A 19,943-nucleotide genomic window follows, 5' to 3' on the forward strand; every position below is an offset into this window, starting at 1 on the left:
TTATAACAGGTAGGTAATCTCTCGATAGTCCAATCATTATAATACAGAAACAATTAATTAACTTTAGAAAATAAATAACATTTAGATTGTTGTTATTTTTTTATTATATCTTTTTTGTTGTTGCCCTTTTTCTCCCCAATTTTGTGGTATCCAATTGGTAGTTAGTCTTGTCCCATCGCTGCAACTCCTGTAGGAAGGTCAAGAGCCGTGCGTCTGTAACAGATGTATAATGTACTCTCCATGCGTTGTGTTTTCTCAAAATAAATCACTTCGGCCAGTGGTCCCAGTTGAGCATTTATTTCTGTTGTTAAATGGGAAACAGCACGTTAGTTGTGCAGGGCTTAACGGTATTGATGGCTGTCGATGGCAAAATCCCTTGCATCACATTTTCATACTGGGCGAACAAAATACAAAAATACAATACAAATATAACATGTGTAAATACCTGTTGTTAAATGGGAAACAGCACGTTAGTTGTGCAGGGCTTAACAGTATTGATGGCTGTCGATGGCAAAATCTGTAGCATGAAGACAACTGTGTTAGCAGTGGCTTATGTGACCATTACATCGGTGTATGCTAGCTAACACACTTATTTACAGCAATCATATGCCAAAGCACATCCCAGGAAGACCCTCAATCCCTAACAGGTACCATATACCCACACATGTATGAATCAGTAACTTACAGCAAACTTGTACACATTGTAAAATAGAAAATAGAAAACAGTATTCAGAACGTGACCTACCCCTTGCATCACATTTTCATACTGGGGAGACCTGACGTTCGCGATCTCCCCCTATCTGCAAGCGGGGCCAATCACAACACACCTTATTGTCATCAGAGTTGAACTAACCAATAAGAATGCTTGAACATTAAATACACATTTCTTTAGAGGCAAGTGGAAACATAACCAACCCTGTTACACGTCCTCCGAAACACAACCCAGCAGAGCCGCACTGCTTCTTGACACAATGCCCGCTTAACTTCGGAAGCCAGCAACACCAATGTGTTTGAGGAAACACCATACATACACCTGGCGACCGTGTCAGTGTGCATTGCGCCCGGCCCGCTGCAGGAGTTGCTAGAGCGCGATGGGACAAGAACATCCCTGCCGGCCAAACCCTCCCCTAACCTGGACGCTGCTGGGCCAATTGTGCGCTGCCTCATGGGTCTCCCGGTTGCGGCCGGCTGCAACAGAGCCTGGACTAGATTGTTGTTCTAATCAAACGACATACATGTTCATACATCTTCCTATCAACCGGAATGAACCACATTGAGGATATAGTGATCAAATGAAAGCAGTTTACTGGTCCTGGCTGAGTGGAGTAGAGCAGGTCCTATCTATGTAGAGGAGGACTGGGAGTCTGTACTGTAGGTCCTCTCTTACCCTCCATGTGTAATGCTTCCAGGTAGACTTCAATCCAGTTCTGCTGCCCTCAGTCTCAGGTCAGTTCTCCTCTTACCCTACCTCCTTCTCCCTTGTTCTGATTCTACAAAAATTAGCTCCCTCTATCTTTCTTAATGTTCTTCTTGTCCCGCTCAAAAGTTTTTGCCAAAAGTTTTTGGGGATGGAGATCACAAAAAATAAACTTTTATAACTTTTTCTTAGCCTCTAAATTCCATTCCTGTGTGTGCAAACACTCTCTTGCACATGATTTCTTCAATGAAATTTCATCCTCTGCCTGTATCAATTATAATGTTCAGCTTTTATCCATTGACTTACACTGTTTCTTTTCCCTCGTTATCGATTGCGTTTATCTGCCCCAAGCCAACAGACATATGTTAAACTCAACTCTGCAGCCCATGGGAGACTGGACACTCGCAAGGCGTAGGAGATTGGGAAGGCAGTCTGGCCACCCTTCATCCAGATTGCATCACAACCATAGGGTGGCGCTCAATTTATTTCAAGTTTATTAGTCTATAAATAAATCTCTTTGCCAAAATTTGGGGGTCAAGTGCAAGTGCTGGTTAAGTGGTTTTATTATTATTATTATTTTATTTGGGTGGAGGGGTCGAGGTGAGGAGGAGGATTATTTTAGATACTGTTTGAAGAGGTAGGGTTTCAGATGTCTTTGGAAGATGGGCAGGGACTCTGTTCTAGCTTCAGGGGGAAGTTGGTTCCACCATTAGGGTGCGAGGACAAAGAACAGCTTGGACTGGGCTGAGCGGAAGCTGCCCTCCCGTAGGGGTGGGAGGCCCAAGAGACCTAAGGTGGCATAACAGAGTGCTCGGGTTGGGGTGTAGGGTTTGAGCATTGCCTGAAGGTTGGGAGGGGAAGTTCCTCTCTCTGTTCTGTAGGTAAGCACCATGGTCTTGTAGTGGATGCGAGCTTCACCTGGAAGCCAGTGGAATGTGCAGAGGAACGGGGGAGGGTCATGAGAGAGCTTGGGAAGGTTGAAAACCAGGCGGGCTGCTGCGTTCCGGCTAAGTTGCAGGGGTGGCACAAGCGGGAAGCCCAGCCAACAGCGAGTTACAGTAGTCCAGATGGGAGAGGACATCTGCCTGGATTAGGACCTGGATTAGGACCTGCGCCGCTTCCTGTGTGAGGTAGGGTCGTACTCTATGAATGTTGTAGAGCATGAACCTGCAGGAGCAGGTCACTGCTTTGATGTTTGCAGAGAACAACAGGATGTTGTCCAGGGTCATGCCAAGGTTCTCTACTCTGGGAGGGTGACACTGTGGAGTGTCTGTGGAGGGAGGAAGGAGGGGGGGGGGATTAAGGAGGGAGGAGAAGGTGGAAAAGAGTTTCCTAGGGTTAGAGGCAGAAGCTTGAAATTTAGAGTGATAGAAAGTGTCTTTAGCAGCGGATACAGAGGAAGAGAAGGTAGAGAGGAGGGAGTGAAAGAATGAAAGGTCCTCTGGAAGTTTCGTTTTCCTCCATTTTTGCTCAGCTGCCTGCATCCCTGTTTTGTAAGCTCGCAATGAGTCACTCAGCCAAGGAGCAGGAGGGAAGGGCCAAGCCGGCCAGGAGAAAAGGGGATATTGTAGAAATATTGGTCCAATAATTTCTCAGATACCAGACCTTGTTTCTTCAAAGTAGACTTTATTACAAAGTAAAAAGCCGAGCTGGACTATGGATCAACTGTTTTCCCAGCCTCGGCACACTTCTATTATACAGTTTTCATCCTTATGCCTCTATGTTAATGATCAACTCTTTTTGGCTTTGCGCCACTATTGTTTTCCCACCCTAAGTTCTTCTTTGAGGTGGGCTTCTTCCCACCTCTACAAATCATTTAACACTCTACAAAATCACTGAACATATTGGTGGCTGTTACGAATCCCTTTTGGCCCGACAGTCTAGGGGGGGATGGTAATGAGACCCGTAACATAACTCATGCAAATTATTATTGTGACAAAGTAAAAGTGTGAACGAAATAACCACGACAACAGAAATCTACCATCAAACTCCAGGTTTATTTATAAACACACGGTAATGGGGGGAGCAGGAAAAGGGGCTGAGCTGGACCCAAGGAAAGAAACAATAAGTATCCAAAAACACCCCTGAGCTAGACTAGCCTACTTTAACAACAGCTAACTAACTAACCAAAAAAAATACAGTGGGTGGTCCGCCCAGTTCTAACTAGTGTATTTAACAAAGTTCACCTACGGGTAGTGTATGCACATGGGCGACTTGTCTTGGTTTCCCCCTTTTCCCACCAGCAACAAACAAACACCATAACCAAAAACAATACTCACAGGTGATGACAAAGTGCTATGGAGGTGCTCAAACAAAAGAGAGAGGTTAAGACACAAAGCGAGAGTGAAACACAGAGACCTACAGACATGGCATTTACAGAGAGATTGAGCTCTAGAGCAAACAAATGATGGGGTTTTTAAACCATGGGGAAGGAACTGTGATAGGGTAGGAAATAGGAGGAGGTGTGTCTTCTGATTGATGATTGATTGTTGACTGATTGGGGAGTGATGATTTTCACCTGTGAGGGGAGAAGGAGAGAAAAGAAACACACACACAGGATACACACACAGGATAACTGTATCCGTAACACTCCCACCCTTAAAAGAGCAACCCTAGGGGTTGCGACTACAGTATTTCCATGAATACTCACAACAAAGCAACAACCTTGCAAAACATACAGAAATCATTTTCACACACGAGACAAAGCATCTGCCAACCCATTATCAGAACCCTTTTTGTGGCGGATCCCCAAATTATAATTTTGTACAATCAGCGCCCAACGCATAAGGCGCTGGTTCTGGTTGTACATTCGGTGGAGAAAAACTAAGGGGTTATGGTCAGTATATACAATCACGGGTAGGGCACTGGAACCAATATATACTTCAAAGTATTGCAGAGCCAACAACAAAGCAAGATTGTTCTATTGTCGCATAGTTTGTTTGACATTTATTAAATTTACGGGAAAAATAACAAACGGGATGATCCACTCCACTCTTGTCCTGCTGCAGTAGAACAGCACCAGCACCTCTGGCACTAGCATCTACCTCAAGTTTGAACGGTTGTTCAAAATCTGGAGCAGCAAGTACAGGTGTAATACATAAGAGTGCTTTCGCTGATTCAAAAGCTCTCTTACAATCAGGGGACCACACAAATGGTCTTGCCGGACTAAGCAAATCGGTCAATGGAGCAACTACCGCAGAGAAATTTTTACAGAAGCTACGGTAGTAGCCAACCATCCCTAAAAAGCGGCGTAGCTCTCGTCTGGTGGTAGGTGCAGGGAATGCAGTTATAGCCAAGACCTTGGCATCAACAGGGCGCACCTGTCCATGGCCAACCTCTTTACCGAGATAGGTAACAGTAGCCTTCTTTGATTCTTTCCTGGGCTGTTTGTCAGAGGTGATCAGCTTCTCAGAGGTATCACACAATCCATCCTCTTGATCATCCTCTTTGAACAGAACAGTGTTTGACAAATCTATCACGTCACCCTCTTGTCGTGACTGAGCACGAGTGACAGCACAAGCGGGGAACACATGTGGAAAACTCTGTGCCAGCTCATTCGAGAGAGAGTGGTCACTTTTATCCAATACTTCCAATACGGGTACTACCTTTCCTCCTGCAATATCGTTACCCATTATAAAGGTCACACCTTTCACTGGCAACATAGGACGTACCCCCACTCTGAATATTCCACTGATTAACTCAGAGTGTACTTTCACAAAGTGCAATGGCACTGGGACAAAACCCATTTCAATACCCTACACTAACACACTGGAACCACAGTATGTATCGTCAGATAAGGGCAACACATCAGACAATATAAACGACTGCGCCGCACCAGTATCTCTAAGGATTTTAATCGGACGCTGAGACGCTTCGTCATTCGTTAGGGACACAAACCCCTCGAAAATGAATTGTTCATAACTGCGGTCGGGGACTGAGACTTTCAAACTACAGTTACCCTGAGGCACCTAGAGCAAACAAATGATGGGGTTTTTAAACCATGGGGAAGGAACTGTGATAGGGTAGGAAATAGGAGGAGGTGTGTCTTCTGATTGATGATTGATTGTTGACTGATTGGGGAGTGATGATTTTCACCTGTGAGGGGAGAAGGAGAGAAAAGAAACACACACACAGGATACACACACACACACAGGATAACTGTATCCGTAACAGTGGCGCAACTGTGACAGTTTGGTTAAAAAAAAGAATAGGGGCCTCTACCAGGCTACAGTCACAAGTACATTCATTATATAGATTATATCAGCACCCACCAGGCTATAGTCATAAGTACATTCATTATATAGATTATATCAGCACCCACCAGGCTATAGTCATAAGTACATTCATTATATAGATTATATCAGCACCCACCAGGCTATAGTCATAAGTACATTCATTATATAGATTATATCAGCACCCACCAGGCTATAGTCATAAGTACATTCATTATATAGATTATATCAGCACCCACCAGGCTATAGTCATAAGTACATTCATTATATAGATTATATCAGCACCCACCAGGCTATAGTCATAAGTACATTCATTATATAGATTATATCAGCACCCACCAGGCTATAGTCATAAGTACATTCATTATATAGATTATATCAGCACCCACCAGGCTATAGTCATAAGTACATTCATTATATAGATTATATCAGCACCCACCAGGCTACAGTCACAAGTACATTCATTATATAGATTATGACATATTTTATCCAGGCATGCATCTGGATTACAATGTGTGTCTATTTCTTTTGTACATTGGCTTTTCTTATGCTATACAGGTGTGGTTACAGGTTCTTTTAAAGCTTTTAATGATTCTGTTTCATTACATTATTATTTAACAATATGCTAGTGAAAAATTATCATATATTCCCCCCTTTGGGACTTAATAAGTCCCAACCATTAAATTTGTTCCAGTACAAGTGAGAAGGAGAAGCACCTTCTGTATTGTTATGGAGGCAATCTGCCTCCCTTTCTCCTTGTCAGTCTTTGCACCTCTTCCTCATTCATACTGGGGATTCAGGACAAACCTCTCATTTCACATATAGCTAGAAAGAAAGAAAAGATCCATCCTTAAGCCAATTGTCCTTTAACATACTGTGTATAAGCATGTGCATGCATTTCTTTGCCTTGCCCCAGGTTCTCAGTTATGTAAAATATAAGAACAATAAAAACATCAAAAATAATAAACTGAACCTCATAAACCCTTTTAACGTTGTTCTCAATATGACACCTAAACATATGGCCCTCCCTCACAGACACCTCTCCAACAACTGTTTGGTCATAAGTGAAAAAACCTGTTAGAGGATTATGGGCATGGTCCGTGGACTCTTGTAACCGGAAAACCCTATGTCACATACAGTTCTAGGGCAAACAGATATTCAGGTCTAACATCATTTATCATTCAGTAACTGTTACATTGAGTACATGGTTATATACTTTTAGCATTGATTACATGGTTATATCCCTTTAACAGTGACTACATGATTATATTCTGTTATACTATGTGTATACTTTAAACACATTCCCTATCCCAACATAAGGGAACAGCATGATGAAAAGTTTCACATCATCTAGTTTGCACCATTTGCACAAATGCCGCAGGTTCAGGTACTATTAATATATCTGTCATGGGGGATTTGCTACACAGTATACAATTGTCCAGTCTATGTTTTTGGGCTGTATTCTGAGCCCACTTATACCAGCCATTTTTTGTTGCTTTCCTCAATTTTGGGTCAATGTTTGTGTTACAAATCCATTTGGCTCTACAATCTAGGGGGGATGGCAACAAGACCCGTAACATAACTCATGCATATTATAACAGTGAAAAAGTAACAGTGAGAACAAAAACCACAGACAAATTAAATCTACAGTCAAACACTCAGGGTTTATTTTTAAACACACGGTAAAGGGGGTGGGAAGAGGGGCTGAGCTGGACCCAAGGAAATAAATAATAAATATCCTAAAACTCCCCTAAGCTAGACTAGCCTGCTTTAAGAACAGCTAGCTAACTAACCAAAAATACAGTGGGTGGTCCTCCCAGTTCTAACTAGGGTGTTTAGACAAAGTTTACCTACGGGTAGTGTATGCCCATGGGCGAATTGTCTTGGTACCCCCTTTTCCCACCAACAAACAAACAGTCATGAAGCACAACAATACATACTCACATCATTCCGGACAAATGTGACATGTAGGAACAAAAACCAAAAGCGAGCTCATTAAAAAGAGAGCAAGAGACACAGAGAGATCGAAACACAGAGAGATCAAGCTCCAGAGAAAACAACTGACTGGGTTTTTAAACCAAGGGAAAGGGGATGTGATAGTAGGGTAAGGGAAAAGGAGCAGGTGTCTTCTGATTAGCAACTGATTAGTGACTGATAATTGCCACCTGTGAGAGGGGAGAAGGAGAGAAAAGAAATACACACACAGGATACACACACAGGATACTTGTATCTGTAACAGTTTGATTCTGGGGTAGATTCTTCATTGTGGCTACCCCAACTGGTAACAGATGTCCAGATTTTCTGCAGCAACCCACTTTCTTGTGGTTTTGCCATTGTCTTAGTTGGTATACTAGTGCTAGTGGGAGGTGATTTTACCGATGTTGTAGCTCTTCTTGGTCTTTTTAAGGTCTCTAGGGTAGGGTCCATCTGGATAACCGTCACACTATTCTCTTCTGTCCCTTTTTTATTGTTAATTATTCTTATGACGTATTCCTCGCCCTCCTTTTGGTCAAATCCTTTCATAGTAATTTGCCAATCAACTTTTCCTTTGTATATTTTTAGGTCACATCCTTTGAATCCGAGATGGCTTCTCCCATTATTGAATAATGGGTCCATCCACAGAGCGCTATTTCTGGTAAAGGTTTACTTCTGCTGATTGAGAAGGGTTTTCCGATTTCTGCTCCTGTCATTATTTGGGCTGGAATAAAAACACTAATCCTGTTCTTTTTCAAAGGAGATTTAGGAGAAACTTGTTTTGTTATTCTACTTCTGGTGTACTGTATGGTTGTAGGTAGATCTGTTACCATTTCTTCTAGGTTTGCCGCTGTTACTGTCAAGGCCATTCTACCGTTCTTCATCTGTCCTGGTTTCCACTGTCTGTTAGGAAGACCATGTGAGGGCAGAGAAGTCAATGGTAGGGACGTTTCCTTCCCATTCTCCTGTCGTTGTTTCTCCGTCCCCCTGGACAACGCCTCCGTCAGGGGTATCTGCCAGAGTAGGTATGTCATCAGGAGCAACAAGCATGTCACTCCTCCCCATCCCTGGACTCTCTGGATATTCAGGAGAGTGTATCTGTTGCCTGTTGGGAGTTGGACATTGGTCCTCTTCTCCTTCTGTTTCCTCCAGGCTACTGCCTAGTGTCTCAGCATCCTCTCTTTCTGTTCCCTCCGAGCTCCTGCCTGATGTATCAGTATCCTCTGCTTCCTCATCGATCCCACCCGGAACTGGTACAGCTTAGATGGTACCACGTAGTGCTTCCTTTCACCTGGACAGCTGTTGGTGTTGCTAGGACTTCTTTGTAGAGACCCTCTAGCCTTGGCTCGTTCCACTTCCTCCTGAACACTCGGATGTAGACCTGGTCCCCTGGGATCACCGGACAGGGAACCTCTAGTCCTGGTTCAGGTTTTCACCTTTTTTCTACCTTTGAACGGACAGCACTACGGGAAGGATGGCCAAGACAGAAGTGGGCCAGTCTGCTGGCCCCGTTCCTCTCTGGGAATTCCCAAAAGGCGTATTGGGACCTGAACGATGAACAGGTGGCTAACTACGACGGACTCAAACGGGAGATACTCAGCCGCTACGGGTACAGCCTGGCCCATCGGGCTCAACTCTTCCACAACTGGAGGTTTGTAGCCGACGCATCCCCCCGAGCCCAGATGAGCAACCTACTGCGCGTCACCAGGGGAAGGCTCCTAACCGTGGTATCCACCCTCTCCATCCAAGACAAAGTGGTCCTGGATCGCTTCCTACGGGCACTACCCCACGACATGAAGAGGTCAGCGAGTCTATGCGCACCCCAGACCTTGGAGGGCCTCCTGGAAGCAGTGGAGACGCATCTGAACACTCAGGCCCTGCTGAGTGGGAGCCGGGCCGAGTCGGTGACCTGTTCGAGGAGTCGGAAGGACGTATCCCTAACCGACAGTCGACAGGGTCAAAGGACAGCAAACCCCTGGAGAGACGGCTGGGGTAGGGCCGACCCGCCACCGACGACCCCAGGTGGATGGAGACCAAAGGAGGTGTTTTGAGTGTGGCGCCCGGGGGCACATTGCCTGGAATTGCGAAAGCTCCATTAGACTCCAGAAGTATGGTTACCCTCGTAACTATGAGCCTGCTGAACCAGGAGATGGAACGTGGTAGGGAGATGTCCATTTCCTGTGTTCACAGGGACACAAAGCGGTATCTAACCGCATGGGTCAACATCGCGATGCCACAAGGGAGCTGCCAGATGATGGTGGGTGCAGTAGCAGAGTTGCTGGTACCTCTCCTAGTGGGACGAGATTGTCCCAGATACACGATGGGGAGGAGCACCCCATCATGTACATCAGCCAAAAACTGATACCCAGAGAGAAAAAATACTCTATTGTTGAGAAAGAGTGTCTAGCGGTGAAGTGGGCGCAAGTATTACCTGTTAGGTACTCACTTCACCCTGGTGACGGACCATGCTCCCCTGGTCTGGATGGCCAGAGGAAGGGACACAAACGATCGCGTCACCAGGTGGTTTGCAAATAAATTCATTAAAAATCCTACAATGTGATTTTCTGGATTTCTTTCCCTCCTTTTGTCTGTCATAGGTTGACGTGTACCTATGATGAAAATTACAGGCCTCTCTCATCTTTTTAAGTGGGAGAACTTGCACAATTGGTGGCTGACTAAATACTTTTTTGCCCCACTGTATGTCAAGACTCCCGTAGAGTGGCAGACTATGCGGTGGATTTTGCACGCTGGCGGCTGAGAGTGCCTGGAACCCGGAAGCATTGTTCGTCATGTTCCTTCACAGATTATCGGAGGTGATCAAAGAGGAGCTTGCAGCCCGGGAGTTGCCCATAGACCTTGACTCCCTCATAGCCTTGACCATCCAGATCGATGGGCGGCTTTGAGAATGTAGGAGGGAAAGGGAATCTGTGCCCTGTCGCCCTCGCTCGTTTGGGTCAATAAACATATGTGACTCTAGCTGTCTGCATCTGGGTCTTATCCTGAGTTCTGATAGTACCGAGTCAATGTGTGGGGGTACAGATTAGCTGAGGTAATTTGTACATGTAGGTAGGCCTTGGAGGACCTCTTGGGAGCCGTGGAGATGCACCAGAATACAGAGGCCCTGTTGAAGGGGACGCAGGCCGAGTCCAGGAGCCGTTGGAGGGGACGGAAAGACGACCCCACCACCGTACTCCCCAATCCGACAGTCAGCCGGGCTAGAGGACTGCTGACCCACGGAGAAACAGCCAAGGGGGAGAGTTGACCTACCGACGACAACCCCAGGTGGATGAAGACCAAAGGAGTTGTTTTGAGTGTGGAGCCCGGGGACACCTCGCATGGAAGTTCCCGGGTCGAGAGTAGTCGATGCCATCAGCGGGCCCAAATACGAGGCGGGCCACCAACCTCCTGTTGGGCACACAGCGAACCACCAGCACTCATGGTCCCGGTGAAAGTCGACGGTCACGATACCCACGCTCTTTGTATTATGGGAGTGTGGTAAAGCTCATACAAGCACGCCTGCTGGCCCATCCGACTGACCGTGGTGAGGAGATGTCCATCTCCTGTGTCCACGTCGACACCAAGCAGTAATCGACCGGGCAGGCCACCATCGTGACACAAGGGAGCTGCCAGATGGTGGTAGGTGCCATACCTGAGTTGCCGGTACCCCTCCTCGTGGGACGAGATTGTGGAGGCACGAGCTGGGAAAAAGCCAGTGGGAGGATCTGAACTTGAAAGCCGCCGTGGCCCAAGTGATTGTAGTGGATGGTACCCAGCCCCAAGAGTTCCATGTGGGTGACAAGGTGCTAGTTTTATTCTCCACCACAGAAAGTAAGTTCCTGGTTGGTGGAGTCCTCTGACCCCTCCAACAGTACACCACGAAGAAATCCAGCCCAGTCACGGACCAGGATGTCTTGCTCCCAGGCAGACTAACTAACTTTTTTGCCCGCTTTGAGGACAATACAGTGCCACTGACACGGCCTGCAACGAAAACATGCGGACTCTCCTTCACTGCAGCCGAGGTGAGTAAGACATTTAAACGTGTTAACCTTCGCAAGGCTGCAGGCCCAGACGGCATCCCCAGCCGCTCCCTCAGAGCATGCGCAGACCAGCTGGCCGGTGTGTTTACGGACATATTCAATCAATCCCTATACCAGTCTGCTGTTCCCACATGCTTCAAGAGGGCCACCATTGTTCCTGTTCCCAAGAAAGCTAAGGTAACTGAGCTAAACGACTACTGCGTAGCACTCACTTCCGTCATCATGAAGTGCTTTGAGAGACTAGTCAAGGACCATATCACCTCCACCCTACCTGACACCCTAGACCCACTCCAATTTGCTTACCGCCCAAATAGGTCCACAGACGATGCAATCTCAACCACACTGCCCTAACCCATCTGGACAAGAGGAATACCTATGTGAGAATGCTGTTCATCGACTACAGCTCGGCATTCAACACCATAGTACACTCCAAGCTCGTCATCAAGCTCGAGACCCTGGGTCTCGACCCCGCCCTGTGCAACTGGGTACTGGACTTCCTGACGGGCCGCCCCCAGGTGGTGAGGGTAGGCAACAACATCTCCACCCCGCTGATCCTCAACACTGGGGCCCCACAAGGGTGCGTTCTGAGCCCTCTCCTGTACTCCCTGTTCACCCACGACTGCGTGGCCACGCACGCCTCCAACTAAATCATCAAGTTTGCGGACGACACAACAGTGGTAGGCTTGATTACCAACAACGACGAGACGGCCTACAGGGAGGAGGTGAGGGCCCTCGGAGTGTGGTGTCAGGAAAATAACCTCACACCCCATGTCAACAAAACTAAGGAGATGATTGTGGACTTCAGGAAACAGCAGAGGGAACACCCCCCTATCCACATCGATGGAACAGTAGTGGAGAGGGTAGCAAGTTTTAAGTTCCTCGGCATACACATCACAGACAAACTGAATTGGTCCACTCACACAGACGGCATCGTGAAGAAGGCGCAGCAGCGCCTCTTCAACCTCAGGAGGCTGAAGAAATTCGGCTTGTCACCAAAAGCACTCACAAACTTCTACAGATGCACAATCGAGAGCATCCTGGCGGGCTGTATCACCGCCTGGTACGGCAACTGCTCCGCCCACAACCGTAAGGCTCTCCAGAGGGTAGCGAGGTCTGCACAACGCTTCACCGGGGGCAAACTACCTGCCCTCCAGGACACCTACACCACCCGATGTCACAGGAAGGCCATAAAGATCATCAAGGACAACAACCACCGAGCCACTGCCTGTTCACCCCGCTATCATCCAGAAGGCGAGGTCAGTACAGGTGCATCAAAGCAGGGACCGAGAGACTGAAAAACAGCTTCTATCTCAAGGCCATCAGACTGTTAAACAGCCACCACTAACATTGAGTGGCTGCTGCCAACACACTGACACTGACACTGACTCAACTCCAGCCACTTTAATAATGGGAATTGATGGGAAATGTAAATATATCACTAGCCACTTTAAACAATGCTACCTTATATAATGTTACTTACCCTACATTATTCATCTCATATGCATACGTATATACTGTACTCTATATCATCGACTGCATCCTTATGTAATACATGTATCACTAGCCACTTTAACTATGCCACTTTGTTTACATACTCATCTCATATGTATATACTGTACTCGATACCATCTACTGTATCTTGCCTATGCTCCTCTGTACCATCACTCATTCATATATCCTTATGTACATATTCTTTATCCCCTTACACTGTGTATAAGACAGTAGTTTTGGAATTGTTAGTTAGATTACTTGTTGGTTATTACTGCATTGTCGGAACTAGAAGCACAAGCATTTTGCTACACTCGCATTAACATCTGCTAACCATGTGTATGTGACAAATAACATTTGATTTGATTTGATTTGATTTGATATTTGGATGACATTATCATCCACAGCCAAGGTTGGAAAGATCACCTTATGCGCTCAGGCAAGCCGGGTTGACAGCGAATGGCAAGAAATGCAAACTAGGGTTTGAGGAAGTGGAGTATTTGATTGGACAGGGGAACGTCAAGCCCCAGGGGAGGAAGGTCCAGGCGGTTCGTGACCAGTGGTGGAAAAAGTACCCAATTGTCATACTTGAGTAAAAGTAAAGATACCTTCATAGATAAGAATTGGAGTAAAAGTGAAAGTCACCCAGTGAATTTTTGATGCAAAAGTTTTAAATATACTTTCGCATCAAAAGTAAATGCAATTCCCTAAAATATACTTAAGTATTAAAAGTGCAAGTATAAATAATTTAAAATTCCTTATATTAAGACATTTTTAATTAACACTCAGACATCATTTACAAACTAAGCATTTGTGTTTCTTGAGTCCACCAGATAAGAGGCAGTAAGGATAGCCAGGGATGTTCTCTAAGTGCGTGAATTGGACAGTTTTCCTGTCCTGCTAAACATTAAAATTGTACTTTTGGGTGTCAGAGAATATGTATGGAGTAAAAAGTACATAGTTTACTTTAGGAATGTATTGAAGTTGACAAAAATATAAATAATAAAGTACAGATACCCCCAAAAACTACTTAAGTAGTACTTTAAAGTATTTTTACCAATTCTTGTGACGCCCGTTTTCCAGGTACCGATGCTGGTGCAGACAGATGCCTGCAACACGGGGCTAGGGGTCGTCCTGTCCCAGGTACATGATGGGGAGAAACACCCCATCATGTACACAAGTCGGAGGTTGATACCCCTGAGAAAATAAGTACTCGATTGTCGAGAAAGAGTGTCTAGCGGTGAAGTGGGTGCTGACACTCTTAAGTATTACCTGTTGGGCATGCACTTTACGCACTTCACCCTGGTCTAGATGGCCCCTGGCATACCGCAGACAAGCCATCAGCAGGAGACTCGTCGAGGCCTGGTGACAGACGGAGTCTGCATCACGCGGTGATGGCTCCCTCTGCTGGACGTGCCACATCTCAACTGTTCCTCTGGCCAGGCCTAATTGGGGCTGATTTAGGCTGGTGAGTAATCAAGGGGCTGATTGCTCACCAACTGTATGGGGCCAATAAAACTGCCAGGAGGGCAGCACAAGGGAGGGTTGGAGGTAGTGAGAGGTCGCTACCGGCTAGACGTCTTCACGGTCTGCTAGAACCTAGGAGCTCTGTGTTCTACCCCAGAGGAGACAGCATTCCCTTGAGCACAGATGGCAGTAACCTGGAAGAGGTCTCCTGGAGAAGACCTGTTTCTTTTCTTTATTGGTTTAAGTAAAAACCCTTTAAACAGAGGTATCACCCTTCTGCCCGTGTCTGATCTGTGTAAACGTCTAGATCAACCCCCCCTGGTCTGCCACATTAGATGACTGCCTCGACTAATTTAACAATCTAAAAATTGTTACTGAAATGACTAATTGAGTGACAGTCAGTGACAGACATAACAAGAGAAATTTCTGATGCACAACCATATTTCTAATTTGCACCTTGTGTATTCTACAGTAAGTTGAGACCCTGACTTGAGTTCCTAAATTAGTTTTTGTTTTGGGGGGCCCCCTAGCAGCCTAGGGCCCTAAGCAACCGCATATGTCGCTTATGCCTGGAGCCGGCCTTGGGTAATTTTGTGAAAATTCTATTTATGTGGAAGTTACAATTGTCCCAGTGTGTACAGTAGGTTAATTACTTTGCATTCTCTATCTTCTGACATGAACATATTTCAAATTCAATTGTTTTTTGTAGATCTAAATATACAATAAGTTATAGATATGAGCCACCTCACCTGTAGCTATTTTCTCCCCTGTAGGTCGAGACAAAGAGTTTCCCCGTGACATCATAGTTATGGATGTAGCAGGCAGACCTCTAATGCTGATACTTGGTTTAACGTCTGCTTCTTCTGTGGAACTCAGATCAGATACACAGAATACTGAGCAACATTAAAGACTCACAACCTGGAAGAATCACATGATTGAGAAGATAAAATACTGTAACCTGTCCAATCAACATTTATTGTTATAAAAAAGTTAATACTTGGTCCAAGGACGGAGTGATATGATCATACAAACTTTACGTTATGGTATAGTATGGTACTGTACGATATGCATCAGGAAGCATCCAATCCATCCAATCCAAAAGCATCAGGATTGTATAGCACATTTTAGAGTGTTGAAGTCACACAGGGAAAGTCTAAGTGTGTATTAGTAAATACAAAAGCATGCTTAAAATGTATCAATACCATTAACCACATTACAGTACAGTTTGTGTAATTAAAAACTTTACGTAATTTGTAATACCCTATCAGTAAATATACATAATATGACTGTTGCAAGTAATAGCACGTTTGCCACTTATGTTCTTTCTCCATTGTTATACTCCAAGTCCAGAACAGTCATTCTATCCTAATTTTGGCTCTAGTTTTAGAGCGTGTATTGACCTCAGACAAGAGAGGAAGGGTGGATGGAGGAACAGGAAGAGGTAGAAGGGCAGGAGAAGGAGGGTTGGAGGGTGGGAGCAATGTAGGTTTGACATCCTCCTCCTCTTCCTCCTCCTGCCCCTGGTCCATGTCCCCGTTCCTCCTCAGGTGTTTGTCACAGTGTCTCTGGAAGGTGGTCATCTTAGCAAAAGTCTTGTTGCAGACCCTGCAGTGGTAGGGCCTCTGTCCTCTGTGGAGCCTCATGTACAGCTGCAGGTAGGAGGAGCGGACGAAGGACCGGCAGCAGACCCCACAGCAGAGGTCCTCCATGGTGCTGCTGTGTGTCTTAACATGCTGTCTGAGGGACGAGGCTGACCTGAAACTCTGATCACACCTGTCACAGGTGAAGCTCTGTTTGGCTGACTCCAGGGCCTGATGGGCCAGCAGGTGTGTGGAGGAGCGGAAGGCTTTACCACAGTGATCACACCTGTAGGGCCTCTCTCCAGTGTGCAGGCGGTGGTGCATGATCAGCCCAGCCTTCTGGGTGAAAGCTTTGTCACAGACAGAGCACTGGAATGGCTTCTCCCCTGTGTGGAGGCGTCGGTGTGTCTTCAGGTGAGAAGCCCGACCGAAGCCCTTTCCACAGTCTGGACACTTAAAGGGCCTGTCCCCTGTGTGGGTGGTCTTATGGCGCATCAGGTGGGCTGACTGTAGGAAGAGCTTCCCACACACGCCACACTTATACTTCCTCTCCCCGCTGTGGGAGCGCAGGTGTAAGGCCAGGTGAGAGGAGGAGATGAACGTTTTGGAACAGAGAGGACAGGTGTGAGGCTGCTTGTCTGTTCTGCTGCTGCGGCGGTGGCTGTGACGCGCCCGGCCGGAGGAGAGAGAGCGGCACTGGGGCTGACGGGGCCTGCTGATTGGTCCAGACCCGTCCTCCACTCCGTCTCCATCCAGCACACTGTTGTTGTTGTTGTTATTGTCAGGCCTCATGGTTGGTGAGTGTCTACTTGACATGGATTTGACACTAACACCTGTATCTACTCCTGATCATGCGTTTGGCAGTGGCACTAACACCTGGCTTTGTGTTTGGATGAAACACACATTAACCCTGCTGACGGTTAGTCAAAGGTTTCATCATGACAAGGCGTTTCTCTTCTTCTTCAAACCTGAAAGTAAAAACATATAGGGATGCATTAGTGATAGTTCTCGCTATCAAGTGAAGCCACAATGTTAACCTTTATTGAACTTTCTATGGGAACTCGCTTATAATAATGCTCTGACAACAAAATATTCTGATAAAAATGATAAAACTGCACAGTGTAGCATCAAATTGTCTCTTTTGACCAATAATTGGTTGCCAATCACGACAGTAGCCTACTGGGTAAAGTCTGTGAAGGACTATAGTGCCTAAAGTGCCATCTAACCACTGACATTGTTAGCCTATATGAGGTAGCTGTTGCCAGTGGTGGAAAGAGTACAATTGTCATACTTGAGTAAAAGTAAAAATACATGAATAGAAAATGACTCAAGTAAAAGTGAATGTTGCCCAGTAAAACACTACTTGAGTAAAAGTCTAAAAGTATTTGGTTTTAAATATAGTATCAAAAGTAAATGTAATTTCCAAATTATACTTAAGTATCAAAAGTAAAGTATGAAATAATTTCACATTCCTTATATTAAGCAAACCAGAAGACACTTTTATTTTATTTATTTTTTATTTACAGATAGCCAGGGGCACACTCCAACACTCAGCCATAACAAACCAAGCATTTGTGTTTAGGGAGTTTGCCAGATCAGAGGTAGTAGGGGTGACCAGGGATGTTCTCTTGATAAGTGTGTGACTTGGACCATTTTCCTGTCTTGCTAGCATTCAAAATGCAACGATTACTTGTGGGTGTCATGGAAAATGTATGGAGTAAACTGTATTTTCTTTTCTTTAGGAATGTAGTGAAGTAAACGTAAAAGCAGTCAAACATATAAATAGTAAATTACAGATACCAAAAAAAACTACTTAAGTAGTACTTTAATGTATGTTTCCTTAAGTACTTTTCACCACTGGCTGTTGCCCTATCAAATTATTAAGCACTTCATTCTCGGTTTTAGGCTCTATCTAGCACAGCAGTCAGACAAGAACTGACTTGCCTAGTTAAATAAAAATAAAATGCATGCCAATCACTGGCAGGCATGGAATCACATTTTCCGCACACGTTCATGAAATCGCGCAATGTAGCCTTGATTACAACAAGCATCTCTGTACAACAACATGCATCTGTCCTTATATTTGTTCAATTTTTTTTTGCCTGGGTGATGAGAAGTGGCCAACATGGCGGGTGTAGCCAGAGATAGTGTAGATTATAACGAGACGGTCTGTCTCCGCCATTACAAAGGGACTCGTTGTCCCAAAGGCGGGAAGGTAGAAGGTCTGTTTGTCGCTGTATTTTTGCCAGGACAGATTTTGACCCTCTCGCTTCGCATCTTCCTCTCTGGTGTAGACTACCAGTCCCTGCGCTGATTCTTCTATAAACGGAACATTTTCACCGACAATCATATAGTAACCTATATGCCTTTGTAATGTTGAGTTCGGCATATTACACTGTCTTATGTGTGCGCCTTCTGTTTCCTGGATTTAAGTGGACATCATAAATGGTCGTGTAGCGAGAAGGAAAATAGACCCTGCCTTTCTGATGCTGCTAAATACAGCGACTGCTACAAATAAACCATGCTGAATACATATTCTGTAGTGGGCTATATTATTAGCATAGGCTACTTACGACGCACCTTCCCTGGCGACTCCCATAATTAGGGTAATGACCGCAATCAGAGAAAAGGCGACAGCGGGATTGTGCCTGCTGCTGCTCCAAAGGTTGGCTAAAATCTGTGTTGTTGTTTTTTTTTAACCAAAGATGGTGGATAAATGAAGATCGTTTACTCAGGCCGTTTACGATAACAAAAAATATTTTATAAAAAGTCAGTTCCAGTCTGCTTATAACATGGTGGCTCTCCTATTGACACCAATGCGATAGCAGCTGGGTCTGGTCTGCTTAGTTCATTGACTATTTGAACCAGAAAAAAATTGCGAGTGAGATGCATAGTCCCATACGAGTCCGCATACATAGACTCGGTTTGCTTCTAGCAGATTTCGTCTCGGCGAAATGAACGTCTGCGGTAGCATGGTTAGCGCTAACCTGGATCCTTGGGACGTCACTATCCTTACCCTTAAAATACCTACTTCCTAAACCTAACCACCTAGGTAGGATGTGTAACATACTGAATCATTTGTTTAGCAAATTAGTCATTTATAGTACGTTTGCAAATTCGTAACACAATAAGAATTGTAATTCGTAATTTCGTAACATTTACGAAATGGGTGATGGACATTTATAAATTAATACATACCATATTACACTTAACATATAATACGAAATGGAGTGTCTCGGATTTACATAGTGAATAATATGAAATGCTCTGCGACCAGGTTGAAGAGGAGGGTCATGTGAAAAAAAAAATTTCTATTGGGGACTCTAACCAAGTTGATTATTTACCTTTAGGCTCCCTACTGGTATAAATTCAAACTTAATTAGATATAACTTTTTCTAAACTACAAATTGTTTGCCCAATGTAGGCCTAACTCAAAATATTTTGGGAGTAACCTAACTTAAAATGTTGAGATGAGACATTACATTTTTAGTTGAGCAAGACTAGCGGCCTCCAGGAGAAATGTGTAAATGTTTTTAAGTGACAAAGTGCACATTATAGCAGGGAGGGGGGCTTTTAACTCCAAACCAGCACGTCATAATTTTGGGCACCTGCGGCATTATTTATGAAACGTACATAAATGTCTTACTAAATTCCGTCAAGTGAAGATTCTAGGATTTGCTTGCCACACAAATGATTGGGATTTCTGAAACTATCGCACACAACATAAGCATGTTTTCATTGATAAATC

General features: G+C 45.0%; 1 protein-coding gene across 2 annotated transcripts; it reads right to left on the bottom strand.

The window, feature by feature from the left end:
- Window positions 1-15,564: 15,564 nt before the first annotated feature.
- LOC112256770 (zinc finger protein 239) lies at window positions 15,565-19,180 on the bottom strand. Of its 2 annotated transcripts, none has more exons than XM_024430256.2 (2): window positions 18,776-19,180; window positions 15,565-17,163 (listed from the first exon to the last, which is right to left on the bottom strand). In XM_024430256.2, the coding sequence occupies exon 2, from the start codon at window positions 17,009-17,011 to the stop codon at window positions 15,971-15,973; it is 1,041 nt and encodes a 346-aa protein (XP_024286024.1). In that variant the 5' UTR covers window positions 17,012-17,163; window positions 18,776-19,180; the 3' UTR covers window positions 15,565-15,970. The 2 variants fall into 2 exon arrangements, with proteins under 2 accessions (XP_024286024.1, XP_024286023.1); XM_024430255.2 differs by having other exon boundaries at window positions 18,769-19,180.
- Between the last annotated feature and the right edge of the window lie 763 nt (window positions 19,181-19,943).

Source organism: Oncorhynchus tshawytscha, linkage group LG08 (assembly GCF_018296145.1).
Source record: "Oncorhynchus tshawytscha isolate Ot180627B linkage group LG08, Otsh_v2.0, whole genome shotgun sequence".
In the NCBI taxonomy this organism is placed as follows: Eukaryota; Metazoa; Chordata; class Actinopteri; order Salmoniformes; family Salmonidae; genus Oncorhynchus; species Oncorhynchus tshawytscha.